Source organism: Lytechinus variegatus, chromosome 2 (genome assembly GCF_018143015.1).
Source record: "Lytechinus variegatus isolate NC3 chromosome 2, Lvar_3.0, whole genome shotgun sequence".
Taxonomy (NCBI): Eukaryota; Metazoa; Echinodermata; class Echinoidea; order Temnopleuroida; family Toxopneustidae; genus Lytechinus; species Lytechinus variegatus.
The window spans coordinates 63,734,175-63,754,519 of record NC_054741.1 but is presented as its reverse complement, the minus strand read 5'-3'; the positions used below and the strand labels follow the sequence as shown (position 1 = coordinate 63,754,519).

General features: G+C 35.6%; 1 protein-coding gene across 2 annotated transcripts; it reads right to left on the bottom strand.

Annotated features, from left to right (window-relative positions):
- Positions 1 to 1,176: 1,176 nt before the first annotated feature.
- On the bottom strand, positions 1,177 to 20,238 carry LOC121408613 (origin recognition complex subunit 6-like). 2 transcript variants are annotated; one of them, XR_005969065.1, is made up of 8 exons: positions 19,931 to 20,238; positions 18,038 to 18,161; positions 15,336 to 15,499; positions 14,351 to 14,452; positions 7,558 to 7,670; positions 6,129 to 6,197; positions 3,341 to 4,463; positions 1,177 to 3,229 (listed from the first exon to the last, which is right to left on the bottom strand). XR_005969065.1 is itself a non-coding variant. In XM_041600141.1 (7 exons), the coding sequence occupies exons 1-7, from the start codon at positions 19,993 to 19,995 to the stop codon at positions 4,345 to 4,347; spliced, it is 756 nt and encodes a 251-aa protein (XP_041456075.1). In that variant the 5' UTR covers positions 19,996 to 20,238; the 3' UTR covers positions 1,177 to 4,344. The 2 variants fall into 2 exon arrangements, 1 of the variants encoding a protein (XP_041456075.1); XM_041600141.1 differs by having other exon boundaries at positions 1,177 to 4,463.
- Positions 20,239 to 20,345: the final 107 nt, after the last annotated feature.

Sequence of the window (20,345 nt, the reverse complement as noted above, 5' to 3'; positions counted from 1 at the left end):
CAGTTTTGATGCAAATTTTCAGGCCTGGAATTCACTTATCAAACTATTTTACACAAAATAAATGACCAATATGAAAAATAAACATTTACTCTGTCCAATTGAGCAAAGATATTTAATTTGAATAAAGTAAGTAAATTCTTAGAGAAAGAAAATCTCATTATTCGCAAGATTTTGCAGGGAGGATTCAGACACAAGAGGATTTGGATGAATCTTTCCTATTTGCTCATTAGCATAGGGCCATGCGGTCTGATTGACATATCTTATTGATCAATATGCAGTAGTGCGCATCTCTTGGTATGACCTGACCAATGCGGTCATGCCTTTTATAATGCACGCAACTAGGTATTTAAGTGCGACGCTAAGTCATACTTATATCTCTGTGAAATACCCCCCTGGTCTCAAAATTAATTTGACTTTTGATTCATATAAAAAAATAGTTAATCTAAGTATATGGTGAGAGGTACTGTTCATGAATCAAGAATTCAGTACACAAAGTGCAAGTATAATTTGCAGAAGAACTGGAAATTATTTTGGCGAAAATAAGACTATTCGACCAAGTGTAGTGAAGACCAAACAGCATTTAGACTAATTAGCCCGTATTCAGAAGTCGGGTTTAATCTAAACTCTAGTCTAAAATTCAAAGCCACTTATGAAAATCTTTAACAGTACAGATTGAATGTATCAGCTCAATTTGACTTTCAAATCATTCCTGACTGTCTGAGAAGGGTAAATAAGAAAGCAGTTTTTGCCAGTAAAGAATTGGGAAAGAGCACAGTAAACCGAAAATACAAAGTAAACAAAATTTTGACAAGTTTGGCTTCCCATAATTTTAGCGCAGAGTAAGACCATGGTCCGAGTTAGACCAGACTTTAGAACATGGGCCTATGTGTTTAGCCCAATTTAAGACTGAGTAGTAGATTGTAGATCAAGTAATATAAACAATTTAAACATCACACTAATGTAACATTAGTTTTCTTTTCTTGAATATATTGAGCGATGGCTTTTGAAACAAGTAGATTGCCTCTGGCAGTCTCGCCTGCATTGTGCGATTCAATATAGCAGCAGTGATAACTTAGAAAACTATTGAATTTACTATTGAATAGTTATTCACAAAAACACCATTCATATGACAACAAAGGATTATATTTGTTGACCCTAAATAGCTTTTGACTTCGATAATGTGACGTAAGACTTGTACATAACAACATTACTTGATTGCTCTTTATAATAAGTCCAAATTTCATAAGTAGATCCATATAAAACTTTCAAGTCATGATGGCAATTCCCCATGATATGGCAAAATTTTATTGACCTTGAATGACCTTTGACATTGGTCATGTGACCTGAATCTCCCGCAGGCTGTTCAATAATACTTGATAACTCTTATGTCTAAGTTTCATGAAATAGATCCACAAACTTTCAAAGTTATGATAGTAATTCAAAAAAATACTCCCAACATATTGTTTGTCGGCACTATATGACCTTTGACCATTGTCATGTGACCTGAAATTCATACAGGATATTCAAGGATACTTCATTGCTCGTAAGTCCAAGTTTCATGCCTTAGATCCTTAAAATTTCGAAGTTCTGATGACAATTCCACAAATACCCCCAACATGGCCAAAGTTTGCTGCAGGCGTGACAAAAATCAGGATTTCCAGACATTTTTCCCAGCCCAGACAAATGATTTTGAATATCTTATTTTCAGAATTACATAGTAGTGTAGCTTTTATTCTTTATTTTGTTACCAAACATGATACATATATTAAAGTGCCATGTCTACATAAGCCAGAAGAGTTTGAAATTGCATAGAATTAATTCAATTAAGGTACAATGGACAATTGTAATAAAGGATGGCTCAATAACATTTCCTGTGTGTTCTTTGGTATGTTTGTTTTATTCTAACGCCTGACTATTTAAAGACTGGGTGGGATTTTCTAATTTTTAAACCTAGTTTGAACCCTAGTCTGGACTTGAATATTGAACCACACTTCTATGGATACTATTGCTGGGTTTTATCATGTTTCTTCATGGCAAAGATAGTAACAACTAATGAATTCAAAAATTCATTTTATTTTTCTATTCTTCTCATTTCATGACACAACTTATTTTTTTAAACTTCTTGACACAGGATTAGAATAATTTCTACCCAGTGAATAAGTTGACAGTTTTAAAATACTCCATAAAAGTGTGTTCTGAGTTAACCCAAGGTAAACTAAAACCATGGTTACTTTTAGTTCAGATTTTCTGTGCAAATTGTTCCTGACAGGCCTCAGTTGTGACAATGCATAGACAATTTTCTTAAAGTATTTTCGACTCAAATTGAAGAAGAGATTCTGCACTTACATTTATCTAGTATGTCTGAAAAAAATATAGCAAATACATGTTTTGTTTTTTATATATATTTTTTTAATTCTTGAATAACCACAATAAGCTATATCATTTTATCATTAAACTAGAACATGAAACCCACACAATTTTCAGTTCTTTGAAGCATAATGTGGTAAACATGTACTATCAATCGATGATGCTTTACTTTGGAATAGCCTACCCCCATCAGTGAGAAGTGCTAGTAGTAAGAATGCTTTTTTGTTCCCAGTACTTGAAGGGGTGCTCTTCCAGGAAATAGCCCCTCACTCTCTGCAACATGCAGAAATCAGTATGTGAAGCAGAGATATACGCTTTTTTAATAGTGTAATATATGTATTATCTTAATTACATGCAACACATGGGTCACATATGACATAAAAATAATTATGAGTTTCTCTGTTAATTTCAAAGAACCCACTAAACTTGCTTATTTTCGCTTCCACAAGTAAATTTTCGTATGTACTATTCACATAGAGTAGCAATTACATTGATTTACCTGATTTAAATAATTGAAATGTAGGGGGAGGGGGGGTTGTTTTCCTGTATTGTAATGCTGATTGAAATCTAGATGAATAAACGTTACTTCCTTACAATGTACTCATGTACCATCATCTTTTTCCATGTATTCACTTGATTATTTTGCATGTTCTGTTTGTTATTTCCTTATGTAATTTGCTTGTCTGTTATATTGTATATATTTGTTTGCAGGGCCCCCTGGAAAACAGTACTAGACTACTGATGGGGCTACCGTGTATAAATAAAACGAAATAAATAAATGAATAAATAATAATTGTTTTAAGAAAATAACTTAGTTCTACCTCATTGACTATTACTGTAGCTAAATGAAATGTTATGACACCTCTGTCAAGGACCTGGCCACCGAGGATTATCTATTGTTACTGGGTGTGGTGTGACAATGTTCAGCAACCCCAGTAACAATAGACGAATCCTCCATGAATAGGTCCCTGACCTCTGTTTGTACTAGTTAAACTTATAGTTCCACTATAGACAATATGACTATCTAAAAACTAGATGTTTCCCAAATACACACAGTTAAGGTTTACGCCTCCTCCATAGCTGGAACAAGAATATTTTTCACACCTAACTTCTGAAATTTTAAAATGACCCCTTGTGACCATTGACCCCAAATCTACTGAGATCATAGTCACATCAGCCAAGTTTGATTTGTTCACTCAAATGATTCTTTGAATTATCGCAAGACAGTGATATTTTCAGGTACAGACATCTATTGTGACCTTTGACCTCATGACCCAAAATGTACTTGGATCATTGTCCCTAGAATATTCATACACATGAACCAAAATTGACGAACCCTCAAATAACTCCATTTATAGTGAGAACAAGTATAATGACCTCTATAACTTTTGACATTATGAATTCAAAATCTTATCAGATCATCATTGCTCCCATATACATACATGAGTCACATGAGCAATCATGATCCATAAAGCTGTTCTTCAGTTACTGCAAGATTACGATCCACATGATCTAATGAACGGTTTCCTTCATTGTTGCAAGAATGACAATGGGACAGATGGGGCAGATTACCCCCAAACAGAATACCTCCTACAACCAACAACACTGGGTGAAAGGCATGACAAATGTTGCGAGAGTTGTTTAATCACAGATGGAATTTGTTACGACTCTACTCATGATGTTTCTTCATCATTTTAATTGGCGGCTAGTGTTTTGCCGTGCTGTACTTGTTGAAAAACGTCAGCACAGGACGCTGAAACTCAACTAGTCACACATGTTATTTATCACAAATCTGCAAATCAGAAGTGGGTTTGTATTGCAGATGGAGATTACATGTAAGGTAACATTAGGATGATGATCGGGGTGTGGCAGCACAAGTCCAAAGAATATCGTTCGTCCCTAGCGTACGACAGCCATGGTCCCCTGAGCAATATGCCAGAGACCCTTGGATCAGTTTATTTCACAGTAAGAAGCATTTCACTTGTTGGTGTCAGGTACTCCCTCAAGAATTCTCCTCTTCCATTCCTCATAATCGTCCTGCTTTGAACTGCTGCTATCCTGATCACCCTTAGATTGCTTCGGTAGACTCGCACCATCTATGTAAAAAAGAAAAAAATATTCAACAAGTGGAACGCCTCAGGCAGTCTCGCATGAAATATAGCAGGGATACTGACTTTGAAAACGTCTATCAAATCATTCACACACAAAAAAAAAAAATATGATAATATGAATATTTGCACTAAATGACCTTAGACCTTGATCATGTGACCTAAGACACATGCAAAACAATAAGTGATACTTGATTACCCTTTCGTCCTAATAGTTCATGAACTAGATCCATAAACTTTCAAAGTTATGATGGAAATTCAACAATACCCCAACATGCCAAAGTTTATGGACCTTAAATGACCTTTGAGCTTGGTCATGTGACCTGAAACTCTCACAGGATGTTTAGTGATAATTGATTGCTCTCATGACGAAGTTTAATGAACTAGATCCATAAACTTTTAAAATCATGATGGTAATTCAACAATTATCCCCAACACGACCAAAGTTTGTTGACCCCACATGACTTTGGTCATCTGACCCAAAACACAGCCAGGATGTTCAGTGAAACACATTTACCCTTATGTCCAAGTTTTATGAACTTTTTCAGAAGTTATGACGATATTTCAAAAACTTAACCTTAGTTAAGGTTTCGATGTTGATTCCCCTAACATGGTCTACATCCATTGACCCCAAATGACCAAATGACTCAGGCTGGCAGGATGTTCCGTAGTACTTGATTACCCTTATGTCCACGTTTCATGAAGTAGATCCATATACTTTCTAATTTATGATGACATTTCAAAAACTTATCCTTATCTAAGATTTCATGTTGACGCCACTGCGTTGGAAAAGCAGCGCCTATAATCTTGCTCTGCTATGCAGGCGAGACAAACATGACTTTGTCCAAAACTTCAAATATAGTGATTATGCAGTGGTAGCTCAAGGAAAATTAAATGGGGATAGAGCCTGTTTTAGAGATACAGGTGACTCTGAATAAGTTGAACCTCTGGAACACTTTAAATCTGTTTGACTTAGAAGAAATTCAACTTAGAAGAGGTACTTCAAACAGGTTTTCCATAATTTGGTGATTGGTCTGAAATAATGCTTTGTGTTTGGCAATTATTGTACTTGCGGAGATCAACATATGCAGAGTCTTCTATTTTCCAAATCTTCAAGTACTGATCCTTATGTTTGAAAGCAATCACAACCCAAAAAACAAACAAGTACTGTACCATCACTTGTTTCACCATTTTATCAATTGTCCAAGAATACACCCACAATATCAATGCTCTATAAAATTTGGTTTTCTTTGTCAAACAGAGATACATGCTTTGTGTGAATAGCTTTGCATTTAATTATGTTTATATCAATATGATTTCGACCTTTTTGTTCCTTCTCTTTTTTTCTTTCCTTTGAATATACGCATATATGAATAAGTCAACTATATTTTCTTCATTTCCAAGGGAGATCCACACTTTACAAGCTTTGCTTTTTAGTGGATCCCCTTCGTTCCCATTTATGCTCAATATTATACTGTTTTTTGTTTTACGAAGTAAGAATGCTCATCTATAAAATTGTACTTGATTTGTATTACTTTATATTTCTTTGTATCTTTGTTTTGAATGGAAATGGAATAAAGAATTGAATTGAAAAAATACATGTAAAAAAATAACAACTAGGAAAGAGAAAAGTGTGACAGAAGACATTCTTACCTTCAAAAGATTTCTCTAAGTCATCCATCCATGAATGATGTCTTTTAGATTGTTTAGACTTCTTTTCACCTAAAAAGATTTTGAAATTAACAGTCATACAAAGGTTAATTGCTAGACTAATAAATGAAGAAAAGATAACATTTTAAAGACATTGACTAACCAGAAATGTCAGATGTATCCCCTCATTCGTATTTCACTTTGTAACACCAATTATATTACCATTTACATTTTCATAGGCAGTAATTTAGTCATCAAGTTACAATTTGTCTAAAGGCGACCACACACCTTACGTTTGGGCTGCGACTCAATTTTGGAATAAAACGTAGTAGAATTTGATGCTAATATTGAGACTTGAAATATCTTATTGTGTAATGTTCTAAATCATTGTACGAATACCTATGTTCAAATCTGTGACTATGCTATCATCCTTCTTAGAATAAAGGCAAATTTAATATCTAGTCGTAATGATGTCATAGCAGTTGTACGATTGGCTAGGATTTGAAACTAATTTGGCCTTTACTCCAAAATAAAGGCTTACAATCTTACAAAATGGTTATTTTAGTATTCTTTCAATTCATTTTAACCTCAAATAGAATGATATGTTCCATTCACATTTTCAGAAAATGAGCAAAATGTGATTTGTCCAAAAATCAAATCGCAAACAGTCGTAAGGTGTACGGTGGCCTTAATGAACTGATCCCTCATTTTGATGTCACTCCTTCATGTTAAACCCAAGATTGACCATCAACAGTCTGTGGTTCCATGACATTAGCTCCAGTGACAATTGCTCCGATGGAAAATCCGCACGTTAAGCCAAACATAAAACCTAACCTCCAAAACTGAAACCATGATCCTTATTTTTACAATATTATGGACCAAACACTCTTTTACAACCCTAACTCTAACCCTATGCACTCTGAGATATTAATACCAGGGGAGCATTTCATCAATATTTTCATCCGACAAGTTGTCAGATCTGACATCTTTCCTTGATTCTGATTGGCTGAGAGGCACTGTTCCTATGGTAACTGTTGGATAAACTGGTACTTGTCGGATAAAATGTCTGACAACTCCTTTGATGAAATGCCCCCCAGAGCAAACGTCATGTCACCTTAACAGTGTACTCAACTCAATGCATTAATCATTGTTTCTATTTCAACATGATCACACCACAGTTTTACAGGAATCAAACCGGTTGTACTACTGATTAATATTTCAGTTAAGTATTTCTTTGATTTTTAAATTTCTACAAGTGGCATGTGCTATCTTGTACATACTAAAAAAAATTATCGACCCATGTAAATGAATTATGAATGCCAAAAAAAATCCTTCTTAGCATTGAGTACAGGGCCCAGAAATCTAAGTTCAAATTCTCATAAGTTTTGAAGAATTCAAATTATGTTATAAATCAACTGAAGGCAACATTTACCAAACAGCTGGGTGGCATGTTTCTCCATCTCAGCACACAGCTTGTCAAATGTGCCTCTTCTTGCACCAGTCATCTCTACAAGCTTCGTCTTGTCCACTTTAATCTTTTGACGTCTGTAAAGCAAATAGAATTATAAAAAAAATAAAAGAGGTTAATATCAATGGAAATAAAGAAGGAAAAAAATAAGAAGATGAGAGATCAGAATATAAATTACACCAATCTTTTGGAGAAATACAAGTCCAAGCCACCTTTGTCCTAGCATCATCGTGTAGAAATCCTCCACTCTGTAAAGTCCCATCTCATCAGTGTTTTGCAAGACCAAAAAGGCTGAGACAAATATTTTTACTTAAATGGTAATATGAATCAAACTGAAATATTTAAGTTATCAAAAGGGAACAGTTACTAATTATAAAACTATTGTATAATTTATTCCCTGATAAAAAAAAAACACTGAAATGATAGCAATGAAATAATTATGGCATAGAAAAAAAAATTGAGTCGGCCTCTGACTGCGCATGTGTAAACGCTACCACATTTCACCTATCTGTGTTTTAATTGGTGATTTTTTTTTACCTTTACCCCATCACTTTCATAAACACACATGCGGTATTACCAAAGAATCATTGTACCAAGTATGAACTTAATTGATGCAAAAATAAAGAAATGAGAGTAAGTTGAACAACAAGTGGAATGCCTCTGGCCGTCTCACCTGCATCACGCGGTTCAATATAGCAGCAGTGCTCACTTTGAATACTACTCTAACTCGCACAAGATGTTCAGTGATACATGGTTACTCTTATTTCCCTTTTTTATGAACTAGACCAATAAACTTACAGAGATATGATGGTTATTCAACAAAAAAAAACCAACATGGCCAAAGTTCATTGACCTTACATGACCTTTGACCTTGATCATGTGACCTGAAACTCGAACAGGATGTTCAGTGATACTTGATTACTCTTATGTACAAGTTTCATGAATCAGATCCATAAACTTTCAAAGTTATGATGGTAATTCAACAGATACACCCAATTCGGCCAAAGTTCATTGACCTTTGACCTTGGTCATGTGACCTGAAACGCGCACAGGATGTTCAGTGATACTTGATTACTCTAATGCCCAAGTTTAATGAACTAGACCAATAAACTTTCAAAGTTATGATGGTAATTCAACAGATACCCCCGATTCGGCCAAAGTTCATTGACCCTAAATGACCTTTGACCTTAATCATGAGACCTGAAACTGGCACAAAATTTTCAGTAATGCTTGATTACTATTATGTCCAAGTTTCATGAATCAGATCCATAAACTTTCAAAGTTATGATGGGAATTCAACAGATATCCCCAATTTGGCCAAAGTTCATTGACCCTAAATGACCTTTGACCTTGGTCATGTGATGTGAAACTCATGCAGGATGTTCAGTGATACTTGATTAACCTTATGTCCAAGTTTCATGAACTAGGTCCATATACTTTCTAAGTTATGACGTCATTTCAAAAACTTAACCTCAGGTTAAGATTTGATGTTGACGCCGCCGCCGCCGTCGCCGCCGCCGCCGCCGTCGGAAAAGCGGCGCCTATAGTCTCACTTTGCTTCGCAGGTGAGACAAAAACTAACATTTGCGACCAGACTAAGGGACTAACAGACCAACAGGAAAAGTGATTACTAGGTCTCTTCCAAATTTCTTTCAGGTGAGACAAAAAGATGGTGTTGCTGAAGGAAAGTCATGGCAGGGCGCGACAAACCCGCTTGCCCGCTTGCCCGGGGCAAGTGAAAATGACGTGCGGGCAAGCACTTCTCTAAGTCAATTGCCCGATCGGGCAAGTGGTTGTTGCGTCTTTTTTTCTGTACTGTACCTCACTTTTCCATAAATCATCAAAAATCCACACTCAAAATATTGAATAAGCCTTAAAAAATAGCGAGTAGCGCAGTTTCAAATTCCGAAATTGCGTTATTTTTTCTGTACCACGTATTTCCATAGCATACATGGTACCAGGTATGAAAAAAATCAACGCAATGGCCGGGAAACAGTTGAATGTAGTATAGGGGTCCATTATGACTACCACCATGTGCAATTTCTAATGCACATTTTCCCCCTTCCGATATCACAATTCTGTGATAAAATAATTAGAATTACACAGGAAATAAATCACAGTCTAGTAACCGCGCATTGGTGAGTTGTCATTCGGCTTTGCTTTTCAAAACGGCCTATTAACATCCAAAATAACTTGCCGTATTTGTTAATTATAACTTAAAATTCATTTGTTTCCCTTTTTGAGGGGATGAGGTAAATATCAGACAATAAATCATCAAACAAAGCTCCATCTATTTTACAAGGCCGGCGGGAGGCTCACACACGTGCGTATACTAGCTAGCCAGTCTGAGCTCTGTCTCTCTGCCAGAGCTCTGGGGGACAATTCGCTCAGTAAAGGCCTCAATGATGGTGATTTTCTGTTTCAGACAGAGTTTACATTTCGGGTATATTATTCAAAACTTCCAATAAAGTTTGATGATTTCTTCATTGTCATGTATATTTAAGTTATTAATGAATACATTCTCACCAAATTTAGACTTCCCAATAGAGAAATGCAATTTTCGTAGAAGTCTGCGTTTTCAAAGAACTTCAGGAAAAGTTAGGGTATGTGGGCCTTTATTTCATGGCCGAGTACAGGTTATTGTACTGGAATAGGCGAAGTAGAAATTAGATATTGAATTCATTTATATCGAAAATCAACTCACAGTCACACCCACACAAACACCCACACACACACACACAAGATTCTAAGCATAGTGAAAAAAATTACTTAAAAATCATACAATATTGAACAATGTTAGTAATAATTCATTAATAAGTGAACAGGTATTCCTCAAAATAAAAAAAAAAGTAGCATGTGAAAACATGTAGATAAAATTATTGACCGAGTGGAACATCATAAAATGATGAAGAAAAGACTTGATGGTTTCCAACTAATTTTTTTTTTTAAATCAAGGAAATATGGAAAATAAATTACCATTTCATGGATTTAAAGATGCAAAATGTGAAATTTTAGCCACTCCACTTTTGATGATAAAATAATTTTTTCCGAGTCAATAAAGAGCTGAACATTTTTCACTGGCTTTCTTACTTTTCCAACTACGGTAAATGAAAGCAATTCTAAGGAAATATGGTACGCAGGAAGCCATTTCATGGATTTAAAGATGCAAAATATGAAATTTTAGCAACTATTGTTGAAGGGTTTTTTAAAACCTTAAATACCCATAAAACATCGATTTTTTTTTCTCCAAAATAAACGTAAAGACTCAGGCCTACGTTGCTGAAAATATCCTTTTCAATGTGTGTTCTTTTATACTGAACATGATTGTCAATTGTTATTTTGTATACCTTAATAAAAATAAGAGTAGTGCCGTCATAATGAAACAAGTGGAATGCCTCTGGCCGTCTCACCTGCATCACGCGGTTCAATATAGCAGCAGTGCTGACTTTGCATACTACTCTAACTCGCACAAGATGTTCAGTGATACATGGTTACTCTTATGTCCTCTTTTTAAGAACTAGACCAATAAACTTACAGAGATATGATGGTTATTCAACAAAAAACCCCAACATGGCCAAAGTTCATTGACCTTACATGACCTTTGACCTTGATCATGTGACCTGAAACTGGAACAGGATGTTCAGTGATACTTGATTACTCTTATGTACAAGTTTCATGAATCAGATCCATAAACTTTCAAAGTTATGATGGTAATTCAACAGATACACCCAATTCCGCTAAAGTTCATTGACCTTTGACCTTGGACATGTGACCTGAAACACGCACAGGATGTTCAGTGATACTTGGTTACTCTAATGTCCAAGTTTAACGAACTAGACCAATAAACTTTCAAAGTTATGATGGTAATTCAACAGATACCCCCGATTCGGCCAAAGTTCATTGACCCTAAATGACCTTTGACCTTAATCATGAGACCTGAAACTTGCACAAAATGTTCAGTGATGCTTGATTACTATTATGTCCAAGTTTCATGAATCAGATCCATAAACTTTCAAAGTTATGATGGGAATTCAACAGATATCCCCAATTCGGCCAAAGTTCATTGACCCCAAATGACCTTTGACCTTGATCATGTGACCTGAAACTTGCACAAAATGTTCAGTGATGCTTGATTACTATCATGTCCAAGTTTCATGAATCAGATCCATAAACTTTCAAAGTTATGATGGGAATTCAACAGATATCCCCAATTCGTCCAAAGTTCATTGACCCTAAATGACCTTTGACCTTGGTCATGTGACGTGAAACTCATGCAGGATGTTCATTGATACTTGATTAACCTTATGTCCAAGTTTCATGAACTAGGTCCATATATTTTCTAAGTTATGATGACATTTCAAAAACTTAACCTCAGGTTAAGATTTCGATGTTGATTCCTCCAACATGGTCTAAGTTCATTGACCCTAAATGACCTTTGACCTTGGTCATGTGACATGAAACTCTAATAGGATGTTCAGTAATACTTGATTAACCTTATGGCCAAGTTTTATTAACTAGGTCCATATACTTTCTAAGTTATGATGTCATTTCAAAAACTTAACCTCAGGTTAAGATTTGATGTTGACGCCGCCGCCGCCGTCGCCGTCGGAAAAGCGGCGCCTATAGTCTCACTTTGCTTCGCAGGTGAGACAAAAATTATTTAAAAAATTGGGCAGTTTTTTCTATTGGGCAAGCAAATTTTTTCATCACTTGCCCAACAGGGCAAGTGACGAAAAAAAATTTTGTAGAGGCCTGCATGATACAGAAAAAAAAGACACTGCTTGGCAATTTGAAACTTGCTCATCAGAATTTGGAAATAAGCACTACTTGATTTACTATTCCGATATTTTAAATTAGGCATACATGTGGAATGACTGCTCATTCATGCTGGACACAATTACATGGGAAATATTTGCCCGGAGCCATCTAGATTTTGATGATTTTGGGGCTTTGTGGGCGTGACTGATGGATTTATAGGCGCGAAATTTACACCTGATGCGGTACGTCTGCTTGACAAGTCTTGCTTTTTGCACAATGGTGTAAACTCCACATTACAAGTGTTCTGTTGACAGGTTGGAAAAACACCATTACAATCACATATTCTAATATGTTGATAAAATATTATGATTTATTATAGGAAAGAACTCTTGCTCTCCACAAAAAAAAAATGAGAAGCATTTTCTTAAAAAGTCAGAAAGGCAAATAAATAAAAGCGCCATACGTCACATTTTTAAAGTAAACCATTGATCAGGGTGCCGTAACACAAAGGTTAGCAATTGATTGTATGCTTGTTTTTTATGATTGATTGTACATTGTAGTCTATGGAATTAATCATAGAAAAATGTTCTACGATCATTAAGCTTTGTGTTACGGCCCCTGGACATGTTTTAAGATTGTTTTGAGGTGCTAACGAGTTAAAATACTTATTTACCTTTCTTTATGACCCCCCATTCTCTGAGAAGTAGTACGAATGACGTATTATTCCGACAACATCCGAAGGGAAAATTAAACAGAATAGAAGTCGGCAACACCTCAGCTTAGGGTACAATGTTTTAAAATAGTTTTCAGATAACCGAAACAAACAATATCAAATATATTGTTAATACTTTTCGGTAATTTTTCATTTAATACTTGTTTCTCCACACTTTTCCCAAGCTTGACAATGATTAACAAAATGACAATCAATCCTAATTCATTTTATGTAAATCACAGTTCAGTGTAAATCAAATATCGTCTTGATGGCCTTGGTGAGTGGGGCGGGGCGCAATGCACTCTTCGAAGTGTATTGGGCAAGGAAACAAGTTAAAAGAGGTCAAAGATATATTCAAATCAATTTTACTTGCTAAATTCTACGTGTTCTTCATGATAAAGATTTACTTTTATTCGCAAAGCTATTTCAAAGTTCTGCGCAAATCCTTTTTCACTAACTTTTCAAAAGTAAGTGGTGTTCATTTAAGCGGAAATATTTTTCGATAGTTATATCGTCATTTGCTTAAATGGATCTGTACCAGTGTTAAAATGTGGAAAAATCTTCAGGATATTACAAATGTATAATTTTACAGGATTTTTTCAAAGTATAAACTTTTTTTGATATGCACTGTACAATTGGTACAAACAAGAAGGAAAAACAACCTCTGTTAATTGAATTACTTTGATTTTGACTTCAGTTCTGAACCCATCATACATGTACATGTAGTGTCAAAGTTACCCAAATTGTATATGTAACTTTATATGCAAAAGAACCGAAAGAGCCTGAAAGCTTTGATGATCAAAAGGAAAAACAAGAGTGTCGCTATTAAAGGCGAACACATAATACTTTAGAAGGGTAAGATGAAAGCATGTCACTGTGACCTTGACCTTTGACCTTTTTACCTCGAAATCAATAGGCTCCCTGGGATGAATGCTAGTATCATACAAACCAAATTATATGAGCCTACGTTATGTTACACTGAAGTTATCACGTTTACAAGGACTTCAGAAGGATAAGATGAAAATATGTCACTGTGACCTTGAACTTTGACCTTTTGACCTCAAATTCACTGGGCTTCCTGGGATCCAGGCTAGTATCATACATACCAAATTATATGAGCGTAGGTTAGGTTAAACTGATGTTATCAAGGACTGCAAAGACCTTTGAACTCAAAAACAATATTGAACAAAAGCTGTCGCGTTTACAAGGAAAAGTTAACGGACGGACGGACAACAAGCGTGATACCATAATAAGCCCCGTCTAGGACAGGCGTTTAAAAAAACTTACTTGCATATGGTGTATAGTGCAGCACCAGTAAAGAGAGGTTTGCTGAAATCAACATCATCTCTAGCAGCTTCAGAAACCTTGTCCTCAAACTCTTTGTGATAGCTGAAAAGAAAATAATTGAAGAAATGAAATGAAAATAAACAGCTAAATGTACTAAATCTGAAATCATTTCCGATCTATTTTCTGATCATTGTCTCTTGTCAATCTCAATGTCATAGAAAATAACACATGTGAATCTTATCCGGAGTGACATTTGGTTCAATTGGTTTGCTTGGTACTAACTCTACACTACTTTCCTTGGAGAATCAAACACACACATGTATATGATTCTAACTGTGACATATACAACCATTTTTTAAAATGAATAATGGGTAATTTGTTGCTCTGATATCAAGTTATCAATACTAGATTAAGATCTTACTGATTTTTATCTAGTCATAGAGCTATTCATGAGCAGCTCAATGTTCTAAACATTTCATTTCATGTACCATCATCATTTTTATCATCTTATTCACAGGTATATTATTTATCTATCACAATTGACATCACCACAAGTGGTACCACCATTTCCATCAAACCATCACCATCATCATTATCATATTTGTCATCATCATTATCATTGTTATCAACATCATCATAATAACCATAATAATAATAATGACCATAATAATAATGAGCATAGTAATGACCATAATAATAACCATCATAATGACCATCATCATCATCACCATCATCCTCATCATCATCATCATCCTCATGATCATCATCACCATCATCATCACCATTATCATCATTATCACCATCATCATCACCATAATTGTCATCATTGCCATCATAATTGTTGTCATCAATATTATCAATCGAATAAAAAATCCACCCTAACTTCAAATTGGTTTTCAATAAAGCTAAAAAAAATATATACAAAATGACGCTTTTGAAAAACTCTATCAAAGAATAACAGAATTGTTTCTGCTTTATAGTCTACCTCTGGAGGACTTGGTTTGCATGTTCAATTACTCCTACACATCCAAACTGGACAGCAAGGTCTCTGATGGTCACAGTTGGGTTCAGGCCCAGTAATGTCTGTAACGTCTTGAAGGAATTTGCATACACTTTCTTATTCACACCCGAGAGTTGCACAGCCGACTCCTGAAATTAAAAAGAAGACAGTGTACATTACAACAAAAGTCAATAATTGCATCGAGGCAGAAAATAGACATTGTTGCTGAATTGTTGTCCATCTGTCTAACGAAACAACAACATTTTAACAAGGATATGAAATTACATGTACATATCCATCATATACTCAAGGGGACTTGATGAAAGGCTAAATCAGTAAACAGTACTTTGTTTTATCAATTGTTGCTGGATAAATAAGAATACTAGTAATACACAATGCAGAATTGCAGATACACCAATAAGTGCATGATTCAGTCTGATTCTTGATAAGGTGCCTTACTGTGCCTCGTGGAAGCTGCAAGAGCAAAATTTTTAACCATCTAATATGTCAATTCTTGAGTTTATTTTCAAAACACACACACAACACAAAGGTTATCATTGTGCAGACATGCCAACTAAATATGTTCAAGAGAGTTTTCAAAGGTCAAGTCCGCTCAAGAAAAATGTTGATTTGAATAAATACACGTAGAGAAAAATCAATCTACGTAGCATAATGCTGAAAATTTCATCAAAATCGGATGCAGAATACATGTACATGTGAGACAGTTATGACATTTTAAAGTTTCGCCTATTTTTCATAAAATAGTATCATACGTAACTTTGAGGCCGTTTGAGAACGGAGGCATTAGATTATAACATTTTGTCTAACACCCTGTGTATACTTTCTTTTTTCCCGTACTATATGCACAACTCAGTGACATGCAAATGAGACAGTCGATGATGTCCCTCACTGACTTTTCTTTTGTTTTTTATTGTTTTAATTATACAATATTTCATTTTTCATAGATTTCACAATAAGGACCAACTTGACTGAACCATGCTTCCACACATTCAGGGAGGGATTAATCATTATTTCACTATATGAGGAGAAAATTAGAATATTTCATACTTCATATAATAAAATACAAAATAATTAGTTGATGTCATCAGTCTCCTCATTTGCATACCAACCAGGATGTGCATCATAAATGTTTAGTGAAATTAAGCAAAACTTTAGAATATCATAACTTTTCTTATTTTACATCCAATTTTGATGACATTTTCACTGTTATGCTTGTTGGATTTTCCTCTTTTTATTCAAATCAACTTTTTGTTATGGTGGACTTGTACTTTAACCATTTGCAAGATCAAGTTTGAACAACAAATGGAGAGAAAAATCAGTTGAACAATCCACTGAATCCCCCCCCCCCCATTATGATGACATCCCTACAAAATGAATATTGCAAATTACAAGACAATGTTATTTTGCAATATGCAACTAACTACTGGTTTAGACAGTCAGAACGGTTCTGGGAATCGTTTAAACAATGCTGAAACTTTTCAATATTCACCATTAACATTGTGTAGAGTGGCCGAATGTTCAAAGATACACCCCATAAAATCAGTCGTAAATAAGCAAACTCAAATCATATCAAACAGCCAGAAGCACCAAATAAAAAGAACCTAAAATATAATTGTAGCTGAACTAAACTCAAAATAAAGATGTCGACACAATGAAGTCCAGTGATGCTCTGATTTATTGGCCTGAAATCCAGACCTGACTAGGCATTGCCTTTACAAATAATATATTCAAATATATTCAAAAATAGTGTCACATGGTAAATTCAACCAATAGAGGAACAGAGAATGGAAGAACGCAGAAAAGTGGAAGAACCAAGGGTGAAAGGTGAACCAATGAGGATGAGATAGGATGATATCAGATATGAAGAATGTTATAAATGAGAAAAGGACAATAGAAACATGTGAAGCTGTATGGAGTTGGAATGGCAATGGAATGATGTGATGAAGAAACTAATACCCCTTTCATAAACCCAATTACTATGAATTAGGCGGCTAATAGCAGCATAATTTGGTCGTAAAATTGGAGGAGGACAAGAGTTATCCGCATTACTCTGATGCTGCTATTATCCGCATAATAGCGGCATCGGGATAAGATTTTGAGTTTATGAACGCATTTCTAAATAATGCGGATAATTGCCATGGTGCGGTCACAAGGTCACCCTTTTCCAACACAACCGCATCGGAGGGGGCGTGTCCAGTTGTCATGGCGATTATCCGCCTTTTTCAGGACGGGCGCTCGTAAAAATAATGCGGCTTATTTTCGGAGTTTATGAACGCAATTTTTATTGAATTATCCGCATTACTCTTAGGCGGCTAATTGGAGGATAGGTTTATGAAAAGGGTATAAGGAATGAGAGAAACAGGTGTCTGACAGAGGCATAGAAATGGTAGTGAAGAGAAGTATGGAAAGAACAAAGTGTGAAATAAACAATTATATTAAACCTGGCAAAATTCAACCCTTACAATTGTAAATACATGTAGACAGGGTAATTCCCATGAACAAAAATGGTTAATAATAATAGTTACTGTCTAACTGCTATTAACTTGCTTCTATACTAGTTCTAGCAAAATTTTACATAGCATTGATAGCAATATATTGATCCCTGGAATATTTGCAGTTTATTGAAAAAAATGAGTCCCCCTCCACATGCAGACATGACATGTTACCTTGTTGATGGGATGTTTGTGTTCTGTAGCCGCCAATTCAAAACACATGACTGCACGGCAAGAGTCATTCAATGCCAAGGAACTGCAGCGTAACTGGATTAGTCTGTTCAATTCCTGGGCTCTCCTTTCCATGTTGATATGTTCAAAGTGGGTAAGAAACAAAAAAATGTTAAACGGGCAGAGATGCCAAGTTCAAAGACCAGCTATGCGTGAGATTTTCTGTGAATCTGAGTGAGATCACAGACATTGTGTACAATGTATGGGGATAGGCTGTGATAGTTGCGTGAGACAGAGATTTGAGGGGATGAACAAGAGTCCAAAATGCTTGAGTCTCACGCATAATGCGTGAGACTTGGTAGCTCTGAACCATGTCAACAGAAATGTAAAAGAAAACGGGCAAAGCATAGGCATATTGTAAACAACAATAAATTTAGAGGGATCCATTTCAATTTCCATTCAATTTCAAGGTCTAGACTATATTTCCAATTTATAATTGAAAAGGAAAACATATTGACACTTTTGATATGACATTCCAATGTGCTTATCATATTTATCCCTGCTTTAATAGTTTCTCATCCTGCAGCATTTTTTTACAGCGTGCAGATTTGCAAACAAAAGTCAAGAAATGCAACAATTGCAAGCAATTCAAGAAGAGATTTGCATTAACTGATTAAGATCGATTAAGAAAAATTGAACTTGTAATATGTAGGTCTACCGTCTGCAGCTTGAGGCTGAAGTTAATAAAAGTAGCATTACTAGCCTAGAGTCTACTGTCTTGACCGAGGCTTGAAAGTGTGAGTTTTTTTATTTAGATCTGTTACTTTAGATCTAGGCCTAGGTGATTTTTTTGTAGACCCTATTCTAACGTTAGAATATAGTCTAACGTTTATAGATCTAGAATAGATTCTTTGAATTATTTTTTCATTATTAAAAATAGAGCTTGAAAAATGAAAATTTTCTTGCCGTATTATTTCCACCAATAAAGGGCGTACACAAAAATATGCCCAAATTCAATTTTTTAAGCGCTCTGGTCAATACAAAAACTATTCTAACTTCTAAGCTACTAATGCAACTGTGTGGAAATTCATAATTTTAGTCACAAAAGTGATATTTAATATGACTTTTTAAAGTGTGTGCTCAATACAGCAGCCATTGGCATGCCAGTCCTTCCTGTAGATCTATAGTACTGTAGACCCGGGGGGCCACTTACATTGACGAGTGGATACCATGCGCGACCAAAAAAACACGTAAAAAGGATGTCCTTTTCACGATAGGGCACGTTACGTACGTAACGTGATAAGGGTGTCAAAAACACAAAAATAATGAAAAAAGGGTATCTATTTCGCTCGGAAAATTACGTGTTTAGGGTCGAATTTGCGGGGATGATAAAACAAAATTAGAATGTTTTATAAAGGATGTCCTTTTTGCCCCAACACTACGTGTTTAGAGTCCTATTTGCGCGAGGTGTAGAAGGTGGGGTCGCACTAAACCAAATAAGGTAAAGCCGACGACCGAAGGACACGTAACAATAAAACATTCCTGTACTTGTTTAGGGGTTCATTTCAGGGAATATTTGCCAAGAGTATCGTTTTGTTTCCAATACTTGTTAAGGGTAGGGTTTCACACGCCAATACTTGTTAAGGGGTGCATTTTCAGAATATGGAAATTACGTGTTTAGGGTGCTTTTCGAGACCCCATGGTCGCGCATGGTATCCACTCGTGAATGGAAGTGGCCCCCCCGGGACTGTAGATTCTCCACAGGCAGGATGGTAGCAGTGAACAAGTGACGGTTTCTAGATTAGAATTAGAATACACTCATGAGTCACTGTGTTTTCTAAATTCTAGATAATTTGGTCCAATTAAATTAGACTTCGTTAGGCCTACAGCACTCACCTCAAGATTTTTGCAGATGATACTCCTATTTTAAAGCCAAGATTCTTCATTGCTTGATTGTCCATTGTAATTCAATTTGTCCTCACTCTGATCTGACAATAATAAGATCGAGCTGAGCTCGAAGCCTTGAAACTAAAAAAGAATGTAATATAAAGTTACAGACAATATTCTAGGCATACTGTCTGACGACAAAACTGAGCTGTGCTGCATAGACGTGCTACGGACAGTATACGGAGCCGGACGGTGGCTGGTATATAATGTAAGGCCCTGGCGAACTGGTTTAGGTAGATTTACACGAGCTGCTTGGTTGGTGGGTTTATTTTAGAGATGATGGCGCTATCCCGATGATAAAATTGTTGAACTTCCAATTCCGCGCGGTACACTTCCGGGAATTTCCCTAAAATTTAAAGCCCCT